The sequence below is a fragment of the Terrapene carolina genome, unplaced genomic scaffold (genome assembly GCF_002925995.2).
Source record: "Terrapene carolina triunguis isolate 2854851 unplaced genomic scaffold, T_m_triunguis-2.0 Scaffold21, whole genome shotgun sequence".
NCBI lineage: Eukaryota > Metazoa > Chordata > Testudines > Emydidae > Terrapene > Terrapene triunguis.
Window position 1 is genome coordinate 2,682,677 of NW_020664372.1, and position 18,037 is coordinate 2,700,713.

Sequence of the window (18,037 nt, forward strand, 5' to 3'; positions counted from 1 at the left end):
AGGGGACAGGGAAAGAGCCTGCTCACGAACACCTATACTAACTATAACTGTACTAACAACTACAAAACAAGACAACAACAAGAAGAACTAGACTAGGTAACTGTGCTAAGGGAGCACTTGCAAAGCAAGCGAGCCACAGTTCCAACGGCTACCATGGACAGTAAGAAGGAACTGAAGATGGGTTGGGTCGGCAGGGTCATATATTGAGTGCCATGAAGGCGCCACTCCAGGGGGTTCCCCAGCTGACCCGACGGGAACTGCTAAGGGAAAAACTTTCTGACGACCGTGCACGCGGCGTGCGCACTGATTGGAATGGACGTGAACAACACATCTCGAAGAACAACAGTTACGAGAAGGTGAGTAACTGTTTTTTCTTTGGTGTTGCTACAAAGCATGAGCCAGCCACTGCAAGAAGAGATGTTGCAGGACCCAAGGAGCAGGGGGATGAGCCAGCTTTTAGGTGCAGAATGTTTCTTTCAGCCTGTCTTACGGTGGTGGGGCTTTCAACCCATAGCAACAGAATGGATGGAATATTTAGAATTTTCAACTTACTGCAAATAAGATTACCAGTCTCTATCCCTACCGTGGTTTTGTGACTCCTTCCTATCTCTGAACTACATTGGTGGATGGGGTTCTCTATGTATTTTTTATGTATAACACTATTATAAATGCAGGAGGCAAACCTCCCACCCCCGGAATAACCTTGTGACCTACTGAGGGGTCCTGACCCCCAGTTTGTGAACCCCTGCACTAGAACGTGGTAATAGGGAGGAAAATACTGATTGCATCCTTAATGATACTTCTGTTAGACTTGATTCAGTCTTCCATTTAGAAAAGTTTCTGGCTGGGTACTTCCTGCCTGTCCATCTTTTCTTTGGTAAGGTGGCCAGAATGTGCATTCCACTACATACAGGTTGGACAATCGGGTGGTCTAGATAATACTAAGTCCTGCCATAAGTGCAGGGGACTGGACTAGAAGACCTCTCGAGGTTCCTTCCAGTCCTGTGATTCTATGGGAATTCTGTAAGCATGGTCACTTGGAATGGCAGCTGTCCGAAAAGCTTTGTCTACACAACCAGAACAGTTCAACAGAAACTATTCAACATTGTCATGTCTAAACTGGGGTTGATACATTTGGACCAGCCTCCATGTGTGGGGAAAAATCACATTACAGCACATTTTAATAAATCCAGCCTTTATGGGGGGAAAGCACTGATTTTATATTAACCTTATTATAACGCTGCTTAGTCTAATGCCCACAGCATGGCTAAAACATTATTAACCATTTCAGCAGTTACAGAATTCAATGGCTGTTTGTGGCTGTGCAGGCAGGGTCCTTGTCCCCTTAGTTCCCCCATACTTTTTCTGTAGACAGGAGAAATAAGACAAGACTGGCTAATTAAACTTGCCAACAAACTTTTTTCTTTTTTCTTTAGGTGAATATTTTAGAACAGAAGAATTTGCAGACCAGTCTCAGGAAAGCCTAAGCTCCTCATCACTGAGAAGAAAGCTGTTTTTAGATGAGAATGGAAGTGTATCTGAGTGTTTGTCTCTTTCTCCACAAAGCCCTTGTAATAATCCACCAGCATCACTTGGAGTGCTGTGTTCAATAGATATTTCTCCAGCCCGGTGCAGAAGCCCTGTGGAAACATCTAGTTCAGTAAGAAGGCTTTTCAATTTCTTTGTGTATGTACTGATTTAGCTGGTACACGTGAAATTCTCTAAAGCACCAAAAACAACGAGGAGTCGGGTGGCACCTTAAAGACTAACAGGTTTATTTGGGCATAAGCTTTTCTGTGTAAAAAATCCACTTCTTCAGATGCAACATTTTTTACCCACGAAAGATTATGCCCAAATAAATCTGTTAGTCTTTAAGGTGCCACCGGACTCCTCATTGGTTTTGTGGATATAGACTAACATGGCTACCCCTCTGATTCTAAAGCAGCAGAACCACTTCTGAGTGCGTCTGATCAGATTTCATCAGCTGAAGTGCCACTTTTGAATAGTTTATACAACTGAAGTAATTAAAGAGTGGTGTTAATACCAAGGGTCCTGGTCAAATTCCAATTTTGGAACTAAATTGTGCCTAAGTAAAACTTCATGTTTTTTAACTTCAATTTTATGCTTTTCTTTCACTATCAAATTGTTGTGTAGTGCTGATATTCACTGTTGAAGAGCTGCCATTTTCTCTGCCCAATGGTATTTGTGTCTGAATGATATTGACATGAGAGAATGAGAAGTAATGATTTGAATATGAGTAGCTTGTGAAGTCTCTTTGATCTTTTGATATAGGATGCATTTTACAGAAAGACTTTATTGGCTGAGATCATATTTCAGCCACTCCTTCGTAAACTTATGAAGTTTGCATACCAAAAATATCATGTTAGTCCTTGGCTTGATTAGTAGGGGGGAAGGGATAGCTCAGTGGTTTGAGCATTGGCCTGCTAAACCCAGGATTGTGAGTTCAGTCCTTGAGAGGGCCACTTAGGGATCTGGGGCAAAATCTCTACTTGGTCCTGCTAGTAAAGGCAGGGGACTGGACTCAATGACCTTTCAGGGTCCCTACCAGTTCTATGAGATAGGTATATTTCCATATATTTAATTTATTTACCTAAAACACCATTTTGTGTATATAATTTCTCTAGTTGCTGTCCCTTAAAGTTGATCTGCAAAGGAGAAAGATTTGTGCCCCCTACCTTTTTTTTTCTCTCTCTAGGAATGGTATAAATGACCCAATGTACTTAAAAGGGGGTTGTTCTATGCTTGTTTAAAAAAAACAAACACTTTGGAAATATTGGGAATGTAAAATCTGGTCTTCCCTGAGTTTGCAGAGAACTCCTTGGTCTGAGTGAAGTTGTGAGATTTCTTTAACCGTTAATTGAAAGGGAAGTGTTGAATGTTAAAGATTCATTCTCCAAACAATTGTTAACAAAAAGCTAACAATCTGAATAAAAATCACATCCTTTCTCAACCAGGGTTTGCTTGCTTGCTTGGTGTATATCCTAAACCTACTAATTCTCTAGTAATCCATAGTATTTCTGGGGAAAATAGGCAAAACATGATTTTTTTTAATTAAAAAAAAAAAAAAGCAGAATGAGGAAAACTTTACAGATATTTATATGTAGTTAGGGCTTTTGCTTTTGGGGGGTGGTGGTATTTGTTTCAATTTTCAAGTTTTATGTAGATATACAGGGGGATTCGGGGCTTTCTGCTTAAGTATACTGTAATTTGTGCTTTAATATCATAATGTTTCAAACAACATGACTTCAAAGCACCCTAGGGAACCTTAAGTACACACCAGAAGGATCTACATGGACCAGTTAACATGCAGCATGTTTAGTGCGCTTTAGAAATCTCTCCCCTGTAGTCTGCATTACTTCTCTGTGTAGACAAGCCTTAGATACAAGTAACCAGTTGTGGTGTTTTTCTGGTATTCAGTGGATGAACACCAATTTCTCTTTCCTCTGCCACTCATTTGTATCAAGAATAAAACCAAAAATCAGAAGCCCTATACATAATAAAGCAAAAAAGGCACAAACCTTTTTTTACACTTCAAAATAAAATAAGTATTTTCCTTGAAAGGATGATATTGTATTACAGAACTGCAACGTTTACAGTGCTGTTTACTCATTTGTGATCTTTGTTCAGAACTCTCAGATCTGGCAATGTAAAATACAGATGCATCTCTGGCATGCTATAATACATAGGTGAATTGGAAGTCCCTTAAAGTGAACTATCATCAATTTCTTGAGCCATCAGTTTCCAACACAAACTCACTTTAAATGAGACATTCAGCCAGCCAGGAGCATATTATACTTGTTGAAGACAAGATCACAACTAAGGCTCAAATGTCTGAATGTTGTTTTTCTTAGCTCCAACTCAGTTTCTGGTGATGTTGTGCAAATTGCTACTTCCTGCTGAGGATAGGTCTACACAAAAGACATTTGCTGGCATAGTTATGTTAGTCAGAGGTGCGATGTATGTGGTCTCTGACCATTATAGCTGTATTGGCAAAAACGCTGCGTGTACATGCAGTTATACCTCCAAAACTGTGCTTTTGCCAGTATAATTTATTTTGTTAGGGGAGCTAGAATAAGCTATTTTGGCAAAACCGCAGTTTCACCAGTAAACTGTGTCCACAGAATTACTACTTTACCAATATAATACACTGGTTATATCTATGACAGCAAACTGTTCCTACTGTAGACTTGGCCTGAGATAAGAGCACAGCTTCTTTTGACTCTTTCAGATGAAAGGTCTGTTTTGGCTGACTTTAAAGTTATGTCCTTCAGATATTCTGTTAAAATATCCAACAGTGGCAGTGTGCAGGCTACTCAGTCAGTCACTGCATTGGGGGCAACATTCCATTCTGCTTTGGGGTATCTGCCATTTGGGAGATGAAACATTGTAGCGTAACAATAATACAAATACTAAACAGTAATTGGGTGTTGATTAGGAAAATCCTTATTCAGTAGTCTGGCTCCTGGTAGTCCTAATATGATTGATAACATAGTCTTAATTAGTACTCTTCTTTGGAAGCATTGGAATTCTTATGAGGCATCATAAAATCCAATTGGAGAATTTCAAATGGACTATTCAAGCAGTGAAATGCTTGATTGAGAGCGTCAGTGAAGCAGAAATAGAATTATTTTCCCAGTAGCACTGTACTTTCAAGTCTACAAATTTGTATATCAGTCTATAAATTTATATTATGTAAAAGCTGACTCTTACTCTTTTTTGTTAAAGGGTCAGTTTTCCTCCAGTCCTATTCAGGGAGGTACAAGGGCATACAGTTTGGGAAGCATTACCAGTCCCACGTTTCCAGAGAGGTCCCCTGCAAATATCGCTTCCCCTACTTTTTCTCCAATTGCTTTTCAGATAAGAAAGACACCATTGTCAGGTATGGTTTGACTGTATATACAGTCTCCTTTCATGCAGCTTGTATTTCTTGTGATGAAAAACTGATCCATCTAGAGGCAGGTACTTGGCTTGATAGTCCAGTGGTCTCATCTAAAATGGCACATGGAATGTTTAGCAGTAAAGTGTCGTCAATGTAAACGTATAAAATGTTTACTTGAACATAATTACTTAAAGTGCAAAAAATAAATTAGAGGGAAAAGGAATCATGAAAACTCATACATGTATGAAATAAAATAAAGGGGAGCAATATGATTTGAGGAGGAGGGTTTTGTTTCAAAAATAAGTTATGTATCAAAAATAAGATAAGCAGTCAGAATTGTAATTTAATTTAAAAAGTTCAGGTGGAAGTAGTAGGAAAAACTATTTTGATAGGGTGTCTTACATTTGAGCCCTGATCCCCATAACTAGATTAAGTTGAGATTAAATGAATTCACTAGTTTAGAAACCTAGTGGATGCTTATCCATATCAGACTCCATAATTTGTTGCAATTTTGCAGTATTGGTAGTCTGTGTTCTGTAAAAGCTTAGTCTATTTGCATAGCTGTTTCAGTCAGAACCTGCTATGAGATACTTCGGCAAAGTTATGTATAAAGACTGAATAGCTACTTTCCACTCTGTGCCTGATTGTATAAAGTTCTGATAATTTTCACCCTCAAAAAGCTTCTGTAGAACTAATGTGTTCTAAGAAATCTACAGTACTTGCCTAGTATGAATATTAGATTATTGGACTGGAAGCATTTTGGGGTAAGGACTGTTCATTTTGACACAATTTGGTACTGCCATTTGAAAACCTGGTCTCTGCTGTAGCAGACCTGTCAGAGAAAGGAAATCTTTAGGTAAGCAGGATTAAAATTTGAAAGTATGATGGCTAAATGTGTGTGTAACAAGTAGAACCTTTAAAAATAGTTGTATCAAATACCTTTACTGCCAGGAGATGATACTCAAGGGAATCACCACCTAGTGTGGCTGTAATTGTTCTAGTGACTTCTGGTCCTAGGATTCAGACTGTTAGCTTTTCCTCCATCTGATATCTAATGAATTCAATTATTCTGTTTTTACTATGGACAGAACAAAGGAAGTTGACTTTTCGTTCTCCCGATGTTCCTTCTGTGCCAGTCTCAAACAGAATGACACCCCCAAGTACTAGAAGTCCTTATATAGATGGCTGTTCTCCAATTAAAAATTGCTCTTCTATGAGACTTGGAGCATGCAAAGGGACTGCACAGTATCAAACTTCCCTCATTAGGATACCATTTACCCTTGAAAATCACAACGAAGAGGAAGAAGACAAAGAGAATGCCCTACCTGCAGAAGTTCTGTTACCACAGATGGACACTGGAGTAAATTTACAGCAGCAGGATGGTGATACTTTTGCACATGGTACACATTTAGTTGTGGCGACTGTATCTATTTCACCAGATCACTCTGAAGCTTGTGAACAAGGACTGGCATCGTTGCAGGATATGGAAGGTTTAAAAGAAAATAATACTGTTGATATGGTTGATTCAGTTGAGGTGTCCGATGAGAACACTTGGGTTAAGGAATGTGTTGGTAATAGCAGTATGCCAATGACCAGCTTCATGACAGGAATTACTTTCAGTATTGAAAGCTCTCACATGTGCATATCACCTCTTGCAGAAAGCAGTGTAATTCCTTGTGACAGCAGTAGTATTCAGGTAAGAGTTTTTGTTTTATTTAAGTAATTTAGTAAATAAATTATACTACAAGGTTAATCTCTCAATTTTCACATTTGTCCCTCTACCATTCTGGATATACTTTCTGTCACCTCTTATCTGATGTGGTGTAAACACTGAATTGTGTGACAAAGCTTTTTCCATATGACTGGCAACACTGCAATTCAAGGAAATATTTCTTATGCTACCACAGTAGTAAATTTGGATTAATCCCAAACTACTTTGATTCTGGTTGACCAATTTACCATCTTCTCTTGATTCTAATGAATCTGCTGCAGTTAACTAAGTTATTACATAATGCAGCCTTCTTTTGCTTTTTAAGTCACAAATAGATTTTCAATTTTATTTAAGCCTGCAGTTGTATTATCTTGTAAAATATGCAAGTCACGCACATCTAGCCATATCACCTTGGATAGGAGGTCTCCAAAGAAGTCCTGGTTTCTGAAGGTAGTGAAGAAGCTATGATGATAGTAGTAGAACTGTCCTGTTGAAGATGCTGATGCCTTAATATTTGAAAAAGTTCTGAGTTGTGACCATTAATTGTCCAACAGGCATGTACTTTATCACACAAGTATTTCCAATTTGCCTATTGGACTTTCCCTGAAGTTTCAATCAGATAATGAATAGTTTAGGACAGAAATGACTCTAAGCATGCATTGTTAAATAATTGCCAGATATCTTTAGATGTGGCTGTATTTCAATGGTTCATATTTTCATCACTGATATGTATAGCTTGTATGATAGATTAACTTTATAAATACAATATGAAAGGATTATGAAGTATGTGCCATAGAAATGTAAATTAAATTAAGTAATGCACAAGAAATAGGGGAGCTTATCTGGAACAGAGTACATAGGATATTAATTCCTGGCTTTTGTTCCTAGGTGGACAGTGGCTATAATACACAGACATGTGGAAGCAGCATTATGGATACAGTTGGGGCTGAGAACAATTGCAAAGACAATAATGTACATTCTTATGAGGCTCAGAACAAATCTCAGCTTTCCAAAACTAAGGTAGGAAATGCATAGAATGATACGTTTTTCCATTTCCAATATCCATTCCTTGTTTCCTCCCAGCCTTCCTTCACACCACTCCCTGCTAGGTCAGGGGTTTGACAAATTGTTTCTAAGAACTTGTGGGAACTTGTAGACAGCAAATTTATTTGGCCTTAGTGTCAAGTATTAGATTAAAAAGATGATCTATAAAATAAAGGAAAATATACTGAAAATCCTAATTTTAAAATTCGTGTGTTCTGATGACGGCAAAGGATACTCCTGGGGGAATTCCAAAATATGAAAAATTCTGTGCCAAAAAAAAAATTCTGCACACAACATTTTAAAATTCTCATATTTTATTGGTCAAAATAATGTGGGTTGTTTTTTTAATGCAAAATGATCCACAATTACAGTCAGTCAGTCATGATTGAGAACAACATTGCAGGATGTGCAAAATAATTTGTCCCCATCCACATGCAGTTTTGTAGGGAATTCTCAAGCATGAGAACCTGTTTTTGATGCATGATGTAAAGGCCATTTATGTCATGCAAAAGAACAAATATCCTTTTTGCCCTTTAATAACTTCATCTGGACCTGGCTGGGTACTCTGGGAAGTGCTTGGTTCTGATTGTCCTGACTTTTTAGTGATTGCTTGATAAATGTTTTATTTGCCCTCAGTCCTTTTTTTTTTCTATTTTTTTTTAATTTATTATTTAATGGGTAAGTAAAATAAATCCTGAGCTGTAATCTAACCCCATAAAGTGAGAAAGCTCATAGACCTCCTAGCTGAGGATTCCCTTATAGTCATTTATAACAAGGCTCCTTTACATCACTCTGGCAATGTAAAGGAGCCTTTACACTTTTACATGTTTTATGCTCCTAGGGGAATTGGCTGAGAATGGGAACAGTTAGTTAACAATAGTAACATTAACCATGTTACTATGCAGGCAGGCTGCTACACTGCTGCCTCAGAGAATAAGATGAATTAACTATCAATAGCAACATTGTTCTAAATGTGAAAAAAACACATTGTTAATCTTTTATTTCAAACATTGAAACAGTTTTGAAGGAATGCACAGAACAGACTCTTATTCTTCCACACCTTATCCCATCTCAAGCAAAAACTGATTGAATTTTGTTTCAATCCAATCCCTGTTATAAAATGAGCCTCCATGCAATTAAAGGGATAGCACTGGCTGATTGCATTTCTAACCCTGGCAAAACAGCTGCTTGCTTCCTTGCAGCGAAGGAAAATAGGCAGGCTACTACATTTCTGCCTCAGGACAGAGCCTGCCTTATGCCTAACAACCTGAAGCTCTACTTCTCCATGCCTGGCAAGCTACACTGTAGCAAGTCTCTCTGGCTTGTTCACACACATGCATGCCCAGCCCCGCCCCGCCTCCTGACGGTGATTAATGTCTCCCAGGCAGGCACGCATGCCCTGCCCCACCCCCACAGTGATTTGCATCTCTGATGGCTGCTCCAGGTGTGCTGGAACAGACGTGCCGCCTGGGCTGCCCAGGAAGAGGCACATGTCCCCCGCATATTTCTTCTGCATTTTTCTGCGTGGGGAGACAGATATCTAATGACCATAAGAATTCTCTGCCCGTGCAGGTGCGCAGAATTCCATCAGGAGTAAAAGGCACTGGGGGCTTGGGGAGAACTCGGCTCAATGTTCTTTGGCAAAAGCATTGGTGAGACTACAAATAAACAAAATGCCATCCCTGGATATCTTAAAAGTTCCATGGTATTGACTTGATTCAGTACGCTGAGGAATGTCCTTAAGATAATTTTTCAGCTTGAGATCTCTACTTCCACTTGTGGATCTCATTGTACAGAGGCAAGGGAAAGCAACAAACACATAATACAGTTTCTGAGAATAGTGAAAGGGGATATATAAGACTAAAACAAAGGGGAATTATTCAGTTCTTCAAATGTTTGTATGTATTCCACTCTTGGTACGCCTATGCCCTGTGTGCATGAAATCAGATTATTTTGCACAGCAGTGTCTGTTGGGGCTGTGTCTACACCTTGAGTGCCCTCACACATCCCCACCCAAAGTCAGAGTGGGTTGAACTGCCCTTCAGTTCTTTCTTACTATCCAGGGCTGTGAGACAGAACCCTGCAGTGTCTGCATCACTAGGTGCTTTATGAAGCAAATAAACACATCTTTGTATTGTTAGTTAGGTGTTAAATTAGTTGCTATTAGTGTGTTTAGGGTTGGTACATCTGTTGGCAAAAACACCCCCAAACTTCTGTTAGTGTTAGGAATTTTTTCCTCTATGCCTGAACCAAAGGTTATATCTACACTTGGAGCTGGGGGTGTGATTCCCAGCGTGTGTAGCTAGCATGCTAAAGAGAGTAGGGAAGCATGGACAGCAGCAAGTGGCAGCGTAAGTTAACTGTGTTGAATATGTATACACAGGGTTCAGGTGGGTTAATATTTGGCATGGCTAGCCTGTGCTGCTGCTACCCTGGCTACATTATTATGTTTTGTGTGGTAGGTTGATAGGAGCTAGCACAAGTATGTCTATGCAAGCTGGAAATCACACAACCAGCTCAAGATGTAGACATACCTAAAGTCTCCTGGCTTCAAGAACTGCCCTTCATGTGAGACCGCTGTGTTCTTTAACAATGGTCACTCAAGGTGCCTTTTTTTCCTCTGGGAAGGGCATATTCCAGAGAAATGCTCTGTCATTCTTTTTCAAAAAGGACATGGAAGGCTCCAGGGGCTCGTCTCAAACTTCTACTTTTAGACTATTTTATGAAGCCTGCTTTAGATCAGTGCAGAAAGGACCTCCCTGGACCTGAACTGACTATGTGCAGGAGCGTTCCAGTCAGCTATGGCTCAAGGTTGAGTTCCCAGACTCTTTCTCCAAGATGACCCCAGCTGCAGAGACGGGCAAGGTTGCCAAGTTCTCCTCAATCTTATGGGTAGGGAAGAACACTGTTCCTCCAGGGAGCAGAAGTGCAGATTGTCTTCCTCAGGCCCTAACTGGAAGAAGCAAAAATCTCTTCACTTCACTCCCACAAAGGGGTGGCTCAGCCCGGAATGAGTCCTGATGACACCCTGGAGAACATGGTACATGACCAATGGTACCAGCCTATGAAGATTCAAGCCATGCCCAATACCAAATCTGTAGTACTGATGAACTTGGCACCAAGGACATTGTTGGAGTTGTGCAGTGCAGGGACTGAGGAGCAGCTGGCTCTGCCCTGCCCTTTATGCCCTTGGAGGGAGGGGGAAATGACGACACACAAGAGCAATCAGAGCATGCCTCTCCCCCAGTGAACACTGCTGGCCAAAAGCATCTGATCTCACTTACACAGGGTGCACTTGCACCAGAAGTGGACAACATCTCTAAGAACCATAGTTACTATAGGGGGAATAGCTGTTTTTTTTCTGTTTTGTTTTTTTTAATTTTCAGGAAGGGATGAAGTTAAAACTGTTTTATACTGGTGATCTGAAACTTCCAGTGACTTAACCCCCCAAACGATCCTTTATAACAGGGAGACAAGATGGTTGAGATAATATATTTTATTGGATCAACTTCTGATGGTGAAAGAGACAAGCTTTCTAGCTTGCACAGAGTTCTTCTCCAGCATCTGCATAAGCTCTCTTTCACCATCAGAAGTTGGTCCAATAAAAGATATTACCTCAACCACCTTGTTTCTATAGTATCAGAGGGGTAGCCGTGTTAGTCTGGATCTGTAAAAAGCGACAGAGTCCTGTGGCACCTTATAGACTAACAGATGTATTGGATACCCACATGCATCTGACGAAGTGGGTATTCACCCACGAAAGCTTATGCTCCAATACGTCTGTTAGTCTATAAGGTGCCACAGGACTCTTTGTCGCTTGTTTCTATAATATCCTGAGATGAGCACCCTTTATAGCATGGACTGATTCAAATGAAATGAGGTCCGAATTGTTTAACTTATTGAAATGAGGATTTTTGAAAGAATGATATTAAAAGAAATTTGTTTACAAACCTAGGAGTTTCCTGTTTTAAACCGTAAAGACAATCAGCTGTTGAGAGCAAAGTCTCCAGAGATTCAACCATGTTTCCATAAAGTAAAAACATACAATACATTATTCAGTCAAAATGCAACTTGCAACTTTTCTACTTGGAAACATACCAACGAACATCAGATTCAGGGATTTCACAAAAATGGTATGTGGATTTTTATGGAGAACTTAAAATGCTATTGGCTAGTACTTGTTAATAGTTTATCTTGTATGACCTGAAGAATGATGAGCACAGTAATACTACAACTGAGCTCAGGCAGCAGACCAAACTGCTGCCTTGCTGCTTGTTTGATATGTATTATAGGGAGCTGGGAAGCAGCAATCTATTCAGGTTCTCCTAACCACATCCACTGGACATGGAAAATTAGGGAGGCTGTGAGCTGGACTTGAAACAAAAATTGATAGCATTTTTTCTTTTGAGCTGTTTCTGTGAACACTAGTGGCAAGTTTCTAGAAATGGCAAATTGTTCCAAAATCTTAGCTGTACTAGCTTCAATAGAAATACACTCTGCATATTAGCAACCTTAGAATGGGTGAATTTTTAGGAGTTTCTTAAACTGTTTCCATGTTTGGACACTGGACAACATTCACATTAGGGCTGTTGATTAATTGCAGTTAACTCACGCGAATAAATCAAAAAAATTAATCGCGATTAATCGCACTGTTAAACAATAGACTACCAATTGAAATTTATTAAATATTTTGGATGTTTTTCTACAGTTTTTTTATATATATATATATATATTGCATTCTGTGTTGTAATTGAAATCAAAGTGTATATTATTCTTGATTACAAATATTTGCACTGTGAAAGATAAACAAAAGAAATACAATTTTTCAGTTCCTCATACAAGTATTGTAGTGCAATCTCTGTGTCGTGAAAGTGCAATTTACAAGTGTAGACTTTTATTGTTACATAACTGCACTCAAAAACAAAACAATGTAAAACTTCAGAGCCTACAAGTCCACTTAGTCCTACTTCTTGTTCAGCCAATCACTAAGACAAACAAGTTTGTTTACATTTACAGGAGATAGTGCTGCCCTCTTCTTATTTACAATGTCAACAGAAAGTGGCACTTTTGTAGCCGGCATTGCAAGGTATTTACGTGCTTCGGCCACTGTTCCAGAGGACATGCTTCCATGCTGATGACACTCTTTTAAAAAAAAAAAAAAAAAAAAAAAAAAATAATTAAATTTGTGACTGAACTCCTTGGGGGAGAATTTTATATCCCCTGCTCCGTTTTACCCACATTCTGCTATATATTTCATGTTATAGCAGTCTCGGATGATGACCCAGCACATGTTCATTTTAAGAACACTTTCACTGCAGATTTGACAAAACACAAAGAAGGTACCAATGTGAGATTTCGAAAGATCGCTACAGCACTCGACCCAAGGTTTAAGAATCTGGAGTGCCTTCCAAAATCTGAGAGGGAAGAGGTGTGGAGCATGCTTTCAAAAGTCTTAAAAGAGGAACACTCTGATGAGGAAATTACAGAACCCGAACCACCAAAACAAAATCAACCTTCTGCTGGTGGCATCTGACTCAGATAATGAAAATGAACATGCGTTGGGCCGCACTGCTCTGGATCATTATCAAGCAGAACCTGTCATCAGCATGGATGTATATCCGCTGGAATGGTGGTTGAAGCATGAAGGGACATCTGAATCTTTAGCGCATCTGGCACATAAATATCTTGCCACACTGGCTACAACAGTGCCATGAGAACGCCTGTTCTCATTTTCAGGTGACATTGTAAACAAGAAGCGGGCAGCATTATCTCCTGCAAATGTAAACAAACATTGTTTTATTTTTAAATGCAGTTATTTTCTGTACATAATTCTACATTTGTAGGTTCAACTTTCATGATAAAGAGATTGCACTACAGTACTTGTATTAGGTGAATTTAAAAATAATATTTCATTTGTTTTTTTATAGAGCAAATACTTGTAATCAAAAATAAATATAAAGTGAGCACTGTACACTTTGTATTCTGTGTTGTAATTGAAATCAATATATTTGAAAATGTAGAAAACATCCAAAAATATTTAAATAAATGTTATTCTATTGTTTAACTGTGTGATTAATCACGATTAATTTTTTAAATCTCTTGACAGCCCTAATTCACAGGAAACCAGTTTGAGCTATTGGAAGATATTCAGGGGGTGATATTGTATTCTACAGTCTCTGTATATTCACTGTTCTCTAAATAAAGCAAAAAGTAGATTACAGATTTTGCAACATAGCCATTTAGTATACATGTAACCTAGACGTTGCCCATGAACAAATTTGCCGTGATCAGCGCCTCTAGTTTTCATCCACCAATATTTCTTCCAGATAAGGACCCTCAAATGTTTAATTAACATCTCAAGGGGGGAAAAAAGTGCATGTTGCATCAAAATATGTGCTGTGAAATTGCCAGATGGGGGTGTGAAGCACACAATATAGTTCTACTTCCATAACTACAGTGTTGGTAATCCTTATTTATTCATTGTGCACTCCATAACTAGTTCACACTTCCCTCATAATCTTTTCCTGAATGTGCAAAAGAAAAACTTCTCTTTTGAGTGTGGTCCAGTGGATTTAAGCACCGAAGTAGCAGTGAGGGACTCCTCTGGGACTTATTTGATACCTAGTTCTTTACCAAAAACTTTACCTCCTTATCCCCTGCCCTTGTCTGTCATCTGCCCACTCTAGTGGACAATTGTCAACCACTCCTTTTACTTTTACCAGTTCTTGAGAGTACAGAGTGACCAATTTTATCTTCAGTTTCTAACCTCATTGCTTAAACACTTTTTTCAGTAGAAGTTTCAATATGAAAATATTAGTTATACTTTTGGCCACTCTACAGAAGCCACTCTTTTCTTCCTAGTTAACTAGGTCTTTTCTGTTGTTGCTGGTACTCTCTCCTTCCTTCTTCTCCTTGAAATCTGCAGAGTATTTGAAACTGAACTACTCCATTCTCCTGCCCAACTTCAATAGCTGTGCAGGTGTCTAGTTGCATTCTTGCTTGTATCTGTTTTCTGTCCCTGTTGATATTTCCTCTACACACAAAAGCCTGTCCTTTATGGAGTTCCACAAGGATCTTTTCCCATATTCATTCTTTTTTACCAACTTCTTCATCTATTCCATTTTCCTTCACTGTCCTCAGAATATAATTTATGATCTTAATTTTCTTGCTCCTCTTCTCGCATTTTCCTCGGTTCATAGATTGGCTTGTCAACCCCTCTGCAATATTGCTCATATTCTCACTTCCATATACACTGACATTCTTAGCTAGTAATTCACTTTTTCAGCTTCCTTTTTAGTGGTAATTCCCAAATCCCACCTCTGTGCACTATCGTATTTGCAGAATAACTACCTATCTGTTCTAAGAAATAAATCCTCTCAATCTCAATCAGCTCAACTACCCCCTATCAGTTTCAATACAAAGAGAAGTTTGTTTTTAAAAACTTCCCCTGGACTTGCCCTAACCACTCAGATACAGTATTTTCTTACACCATCTGCTTACAACCACTGACCTGTGGCCCTCCCTATAATATCTACATTGCTGGTACCGCCTTTACAGTTTCTGATATTTGGAACGGTCTTCCCATATCTGCCTCAATTCTCTTCTATTTTGCCTCTACTTTGTGCTTTTTAATTTAACTCTGAAAAACAGTTGGGGATACAGTTTGCATGAAAGATGCTACACAAAAAGTTGCTGTAGTCATACTGTATCGGGGGGAAAAAATCAAGACTGACTAAAGAAAGTCTGATGATTCAGGAAAATAAACAGTGGTCATCACTGTATAGGTCAAACCCTAAATGAGAAAATGTGGAGGGACTCGATGAGAGAATATTTCTCAAAATATATTTTTTCTAGCAAAGCTGGAATGATTTTTCAACACTGAAAATAGATATTCAACAGAAAAGCACTAAATTATATATCCTTAATTTTGCTATTGCTGGATTTGTTTAAGTTAGTAGTGCAAACTGGCAAAGATAACATGTCAGTTTGACTAGCCAAGTTTACAAAAACCATTGGACTTAAAAACCTGAAAAAAAATACATTGAATTACTCACCAGCCTGGCAGTTGGAGACAAAGATATTGGAACTTGGCACTCTACTTTTGTGGATAACTTAATCTTAGAAGCTGTATAATGAATGTTTGTCCCATTATTAAATTCTTCCAGTTAAGTTTTTTTTCTTTCTTTTTTTCTTTTATAGTAAGGACAAACAGTCCCAAGATCTTGGATGGAGAGTCTGCCTGTCATTCTATGCAATAACCTGCAGAAATGCCTCTATCAAAGTGATTAGACCAAGGCTGACAAGTAGCCTTTGGCACATATGACTTTTGCAAATGGAATCAGTTGTGTTATAGTTTGGAGGGAACTGTCTCAATTACATTTTGAACTACATTTTGAACACTTTTGAAGATAAAATGTGAGAAGGATTTGTATGGCACTTAAAAAACAAGTCATCTGAATTGTTACTTGAAACATAAAATAGCTTGTGAAATTTTGTCAAATCACAAACCTCTGTATGTTTATCGTTACCTCAGCAATGACCACTCTGGAAAAAATGTACATTGAAATTAACAGGGAGACTTCTATATCACTAATAAAAATATTATTAATTTTCTGTTTCTTCAAACTTAAGTATTGCAAAAATAATCGAAGTTTGTGATTCGTTTAAAATGTGTAATCAACTAATTAACATACTTTTCTGAGGTGCTTTTTTTGTTTTGGGGTTTTTTTTTTTTTTACATTTTTAAACTTTGTCCTTTTTTACCTGTCAGTTTAAGGTTCTTGGCATACATAAAGGTTGGTCCCTGCCATAGTGTCTATGCCAAGGAGGATAAGTCACACTTAACTATTTAATTGTGATGATAAACCCTTGAAATAGGAGATATAACTATCAACTCCAACTAGGTTTGGCACAGTGTTTCTGTATTATGTGTTTTAAGTCCACTTGAATAATACAGGGATTAAAAATTTACAGTGCATGTATGTCCTGAACGGTATACTTAGGTTTGATCTCACAAACCATCAGGGCTATAAAAATAACTTTATACCATTAGAAACTGAACATGCTCCTTTTTAATTCTGTTCTCTGGCATGTCATGAGATCAGAAATGAAAAAAAATTATTTGTCATCCTGCTTCCCCTTTTCTGCTTCCTGCTTGTATTGGCATGATTTTAGTAGCCACTATCTCGCAAAACAGATAATTTAATGCTTTATGCCATTTGAAAGCAAGGATTTCAGACTTCCAGAGGGTATAAGGAATGTTTAGGGGTTTATTTTTTTATGATTACCAAGGTATAATGATTGCTGCTAATCTGCCAATGTAAGGTGGGGGGAAGAAGAGGGAAAGCAATATGGTAATCAGAATTTTATATGAATGTAAGGTTGGATCTTGTGACCTGATTAAGCTAGAAGCACATTGGTAGACCAATACAAGTATTTCTGAGACAATATATTTTTTTCAGAGCATTTGCCCTGTACCAGTAATGTAAATGATCCCTGTAGTATCAGTGGAACTTCTGAGCTCTTCTGGTTGAAATGTGAGATTAAATGTGGTTTATCATTTTAAAATTAAATTTAGTTGGATTCTTCAGAGCTGCATGTTCAATGAGCAGAGTTTTCAAATTAGTCACAAATAATAAAGTAATCACTAAAATTGTTTAATTGCTCCCTGTGTAAAATAAGCTTTTTAATAGGTAAGGCAAAAAATGAATAGCACAACTGGATGAATGTGAAAATAGTGAATTGTATAAAAGTTTTTGTATGTTTTGTCTATCCTCTTTTCTTTCTTCAAACAGATTGTGCCAAGAAGCAACCAACTATTTATTTTGACTTAAGAAAAACAAATATTTTTAATTATGTTTAGAAAACTTACTGTACTAATGAACTACAGTGCCCTTTTGACCATCACATTTATCTAGTTTTACTTAATTCATCAGTTGGCACATATTGCACAGAATGGTCACTGTTTACATTTAAAGAAAACAATTTAAATTGTTTTAACAAGGGTTTTTTATATTGAAAATTATTGTATAATTTTAAGTGATTTAATGTAATAAAGACTGATTGTTTCTCCCTCACACCCTAGATTGTTTTGGATAGTTTTGTTTTTAGTATCATGCCAGACTAAGGACATTAAGCTACTTCTTTCAAGTGGGGCAGGGAACCAGTTGGACTAAAGCTGATTTTATTGTAATGTAAGTCTGATGTTGAAGGTGTTGCTGATTAGGGCTGTGAAGCGATTAAAAAAAAGTAATCATGATTGTGCGATTAAAAAGATTAATCACATGATTAATCAATAATAGAATACCATTTATTTAAATATTTGTGGATGTTTTCTACATTTTCAAATATATTGATTTCAGTCACAACAGAGAATACAAAGT

The 18,037-nt window shown here is 38.0% G+C and overlaps 1 protein-coding gene across 4 annotated transcripts in view; it reads left to right on the top strand.

Moving 5' to 3' along the window:
• The window catches only part of BORA (BORA aurora kinase A activator), a 52,613-nt gene extending 34,896 nt beyond the window's left edge, over nucleotides 1-17,717 (top strand). For 3 of the 4 annotated variants that reach the window (XM_026660521.2, XM_026660485.2, XM_026660542.2), the window contains 6 exons: nucleotides 1,437-1,660; nucleotides 4,747-4,900; nucleotides 5,989-6,596; nucleotides 7,500-7,631; nucleotides 11,611-11,788; nucleotides 15,855-17,717. In XM_026660521.2, the coding sequence (XP_026516306.1) occupies nucleotides 1,437-1,660; nucleotides 4,747-4,900; nucleotides 5,989-6,596; nucleotides 7,500-7,631; nucleotides 11,611-11,788; nucleotides 15,855-15,913 (1,355 nt within the window). In that variant the 3' untranslated portion in view covers nucleotides 15,914-17,717. The remainder of the gene's footprint in view (nucleotides 1-1,436; nucleotides 1,661-4,746; nucleotides 4,901-5,988; nucleotides 6,597-7,499; nucleotides 7,632-11,610; nucleotides 11,789-15,854) is intronic. The other variant, XM_026660553.2, reaches the window with a different exon arrangement.
• Nucleotides 17,718-18,037: the final 320 nt, after the last annotated feature.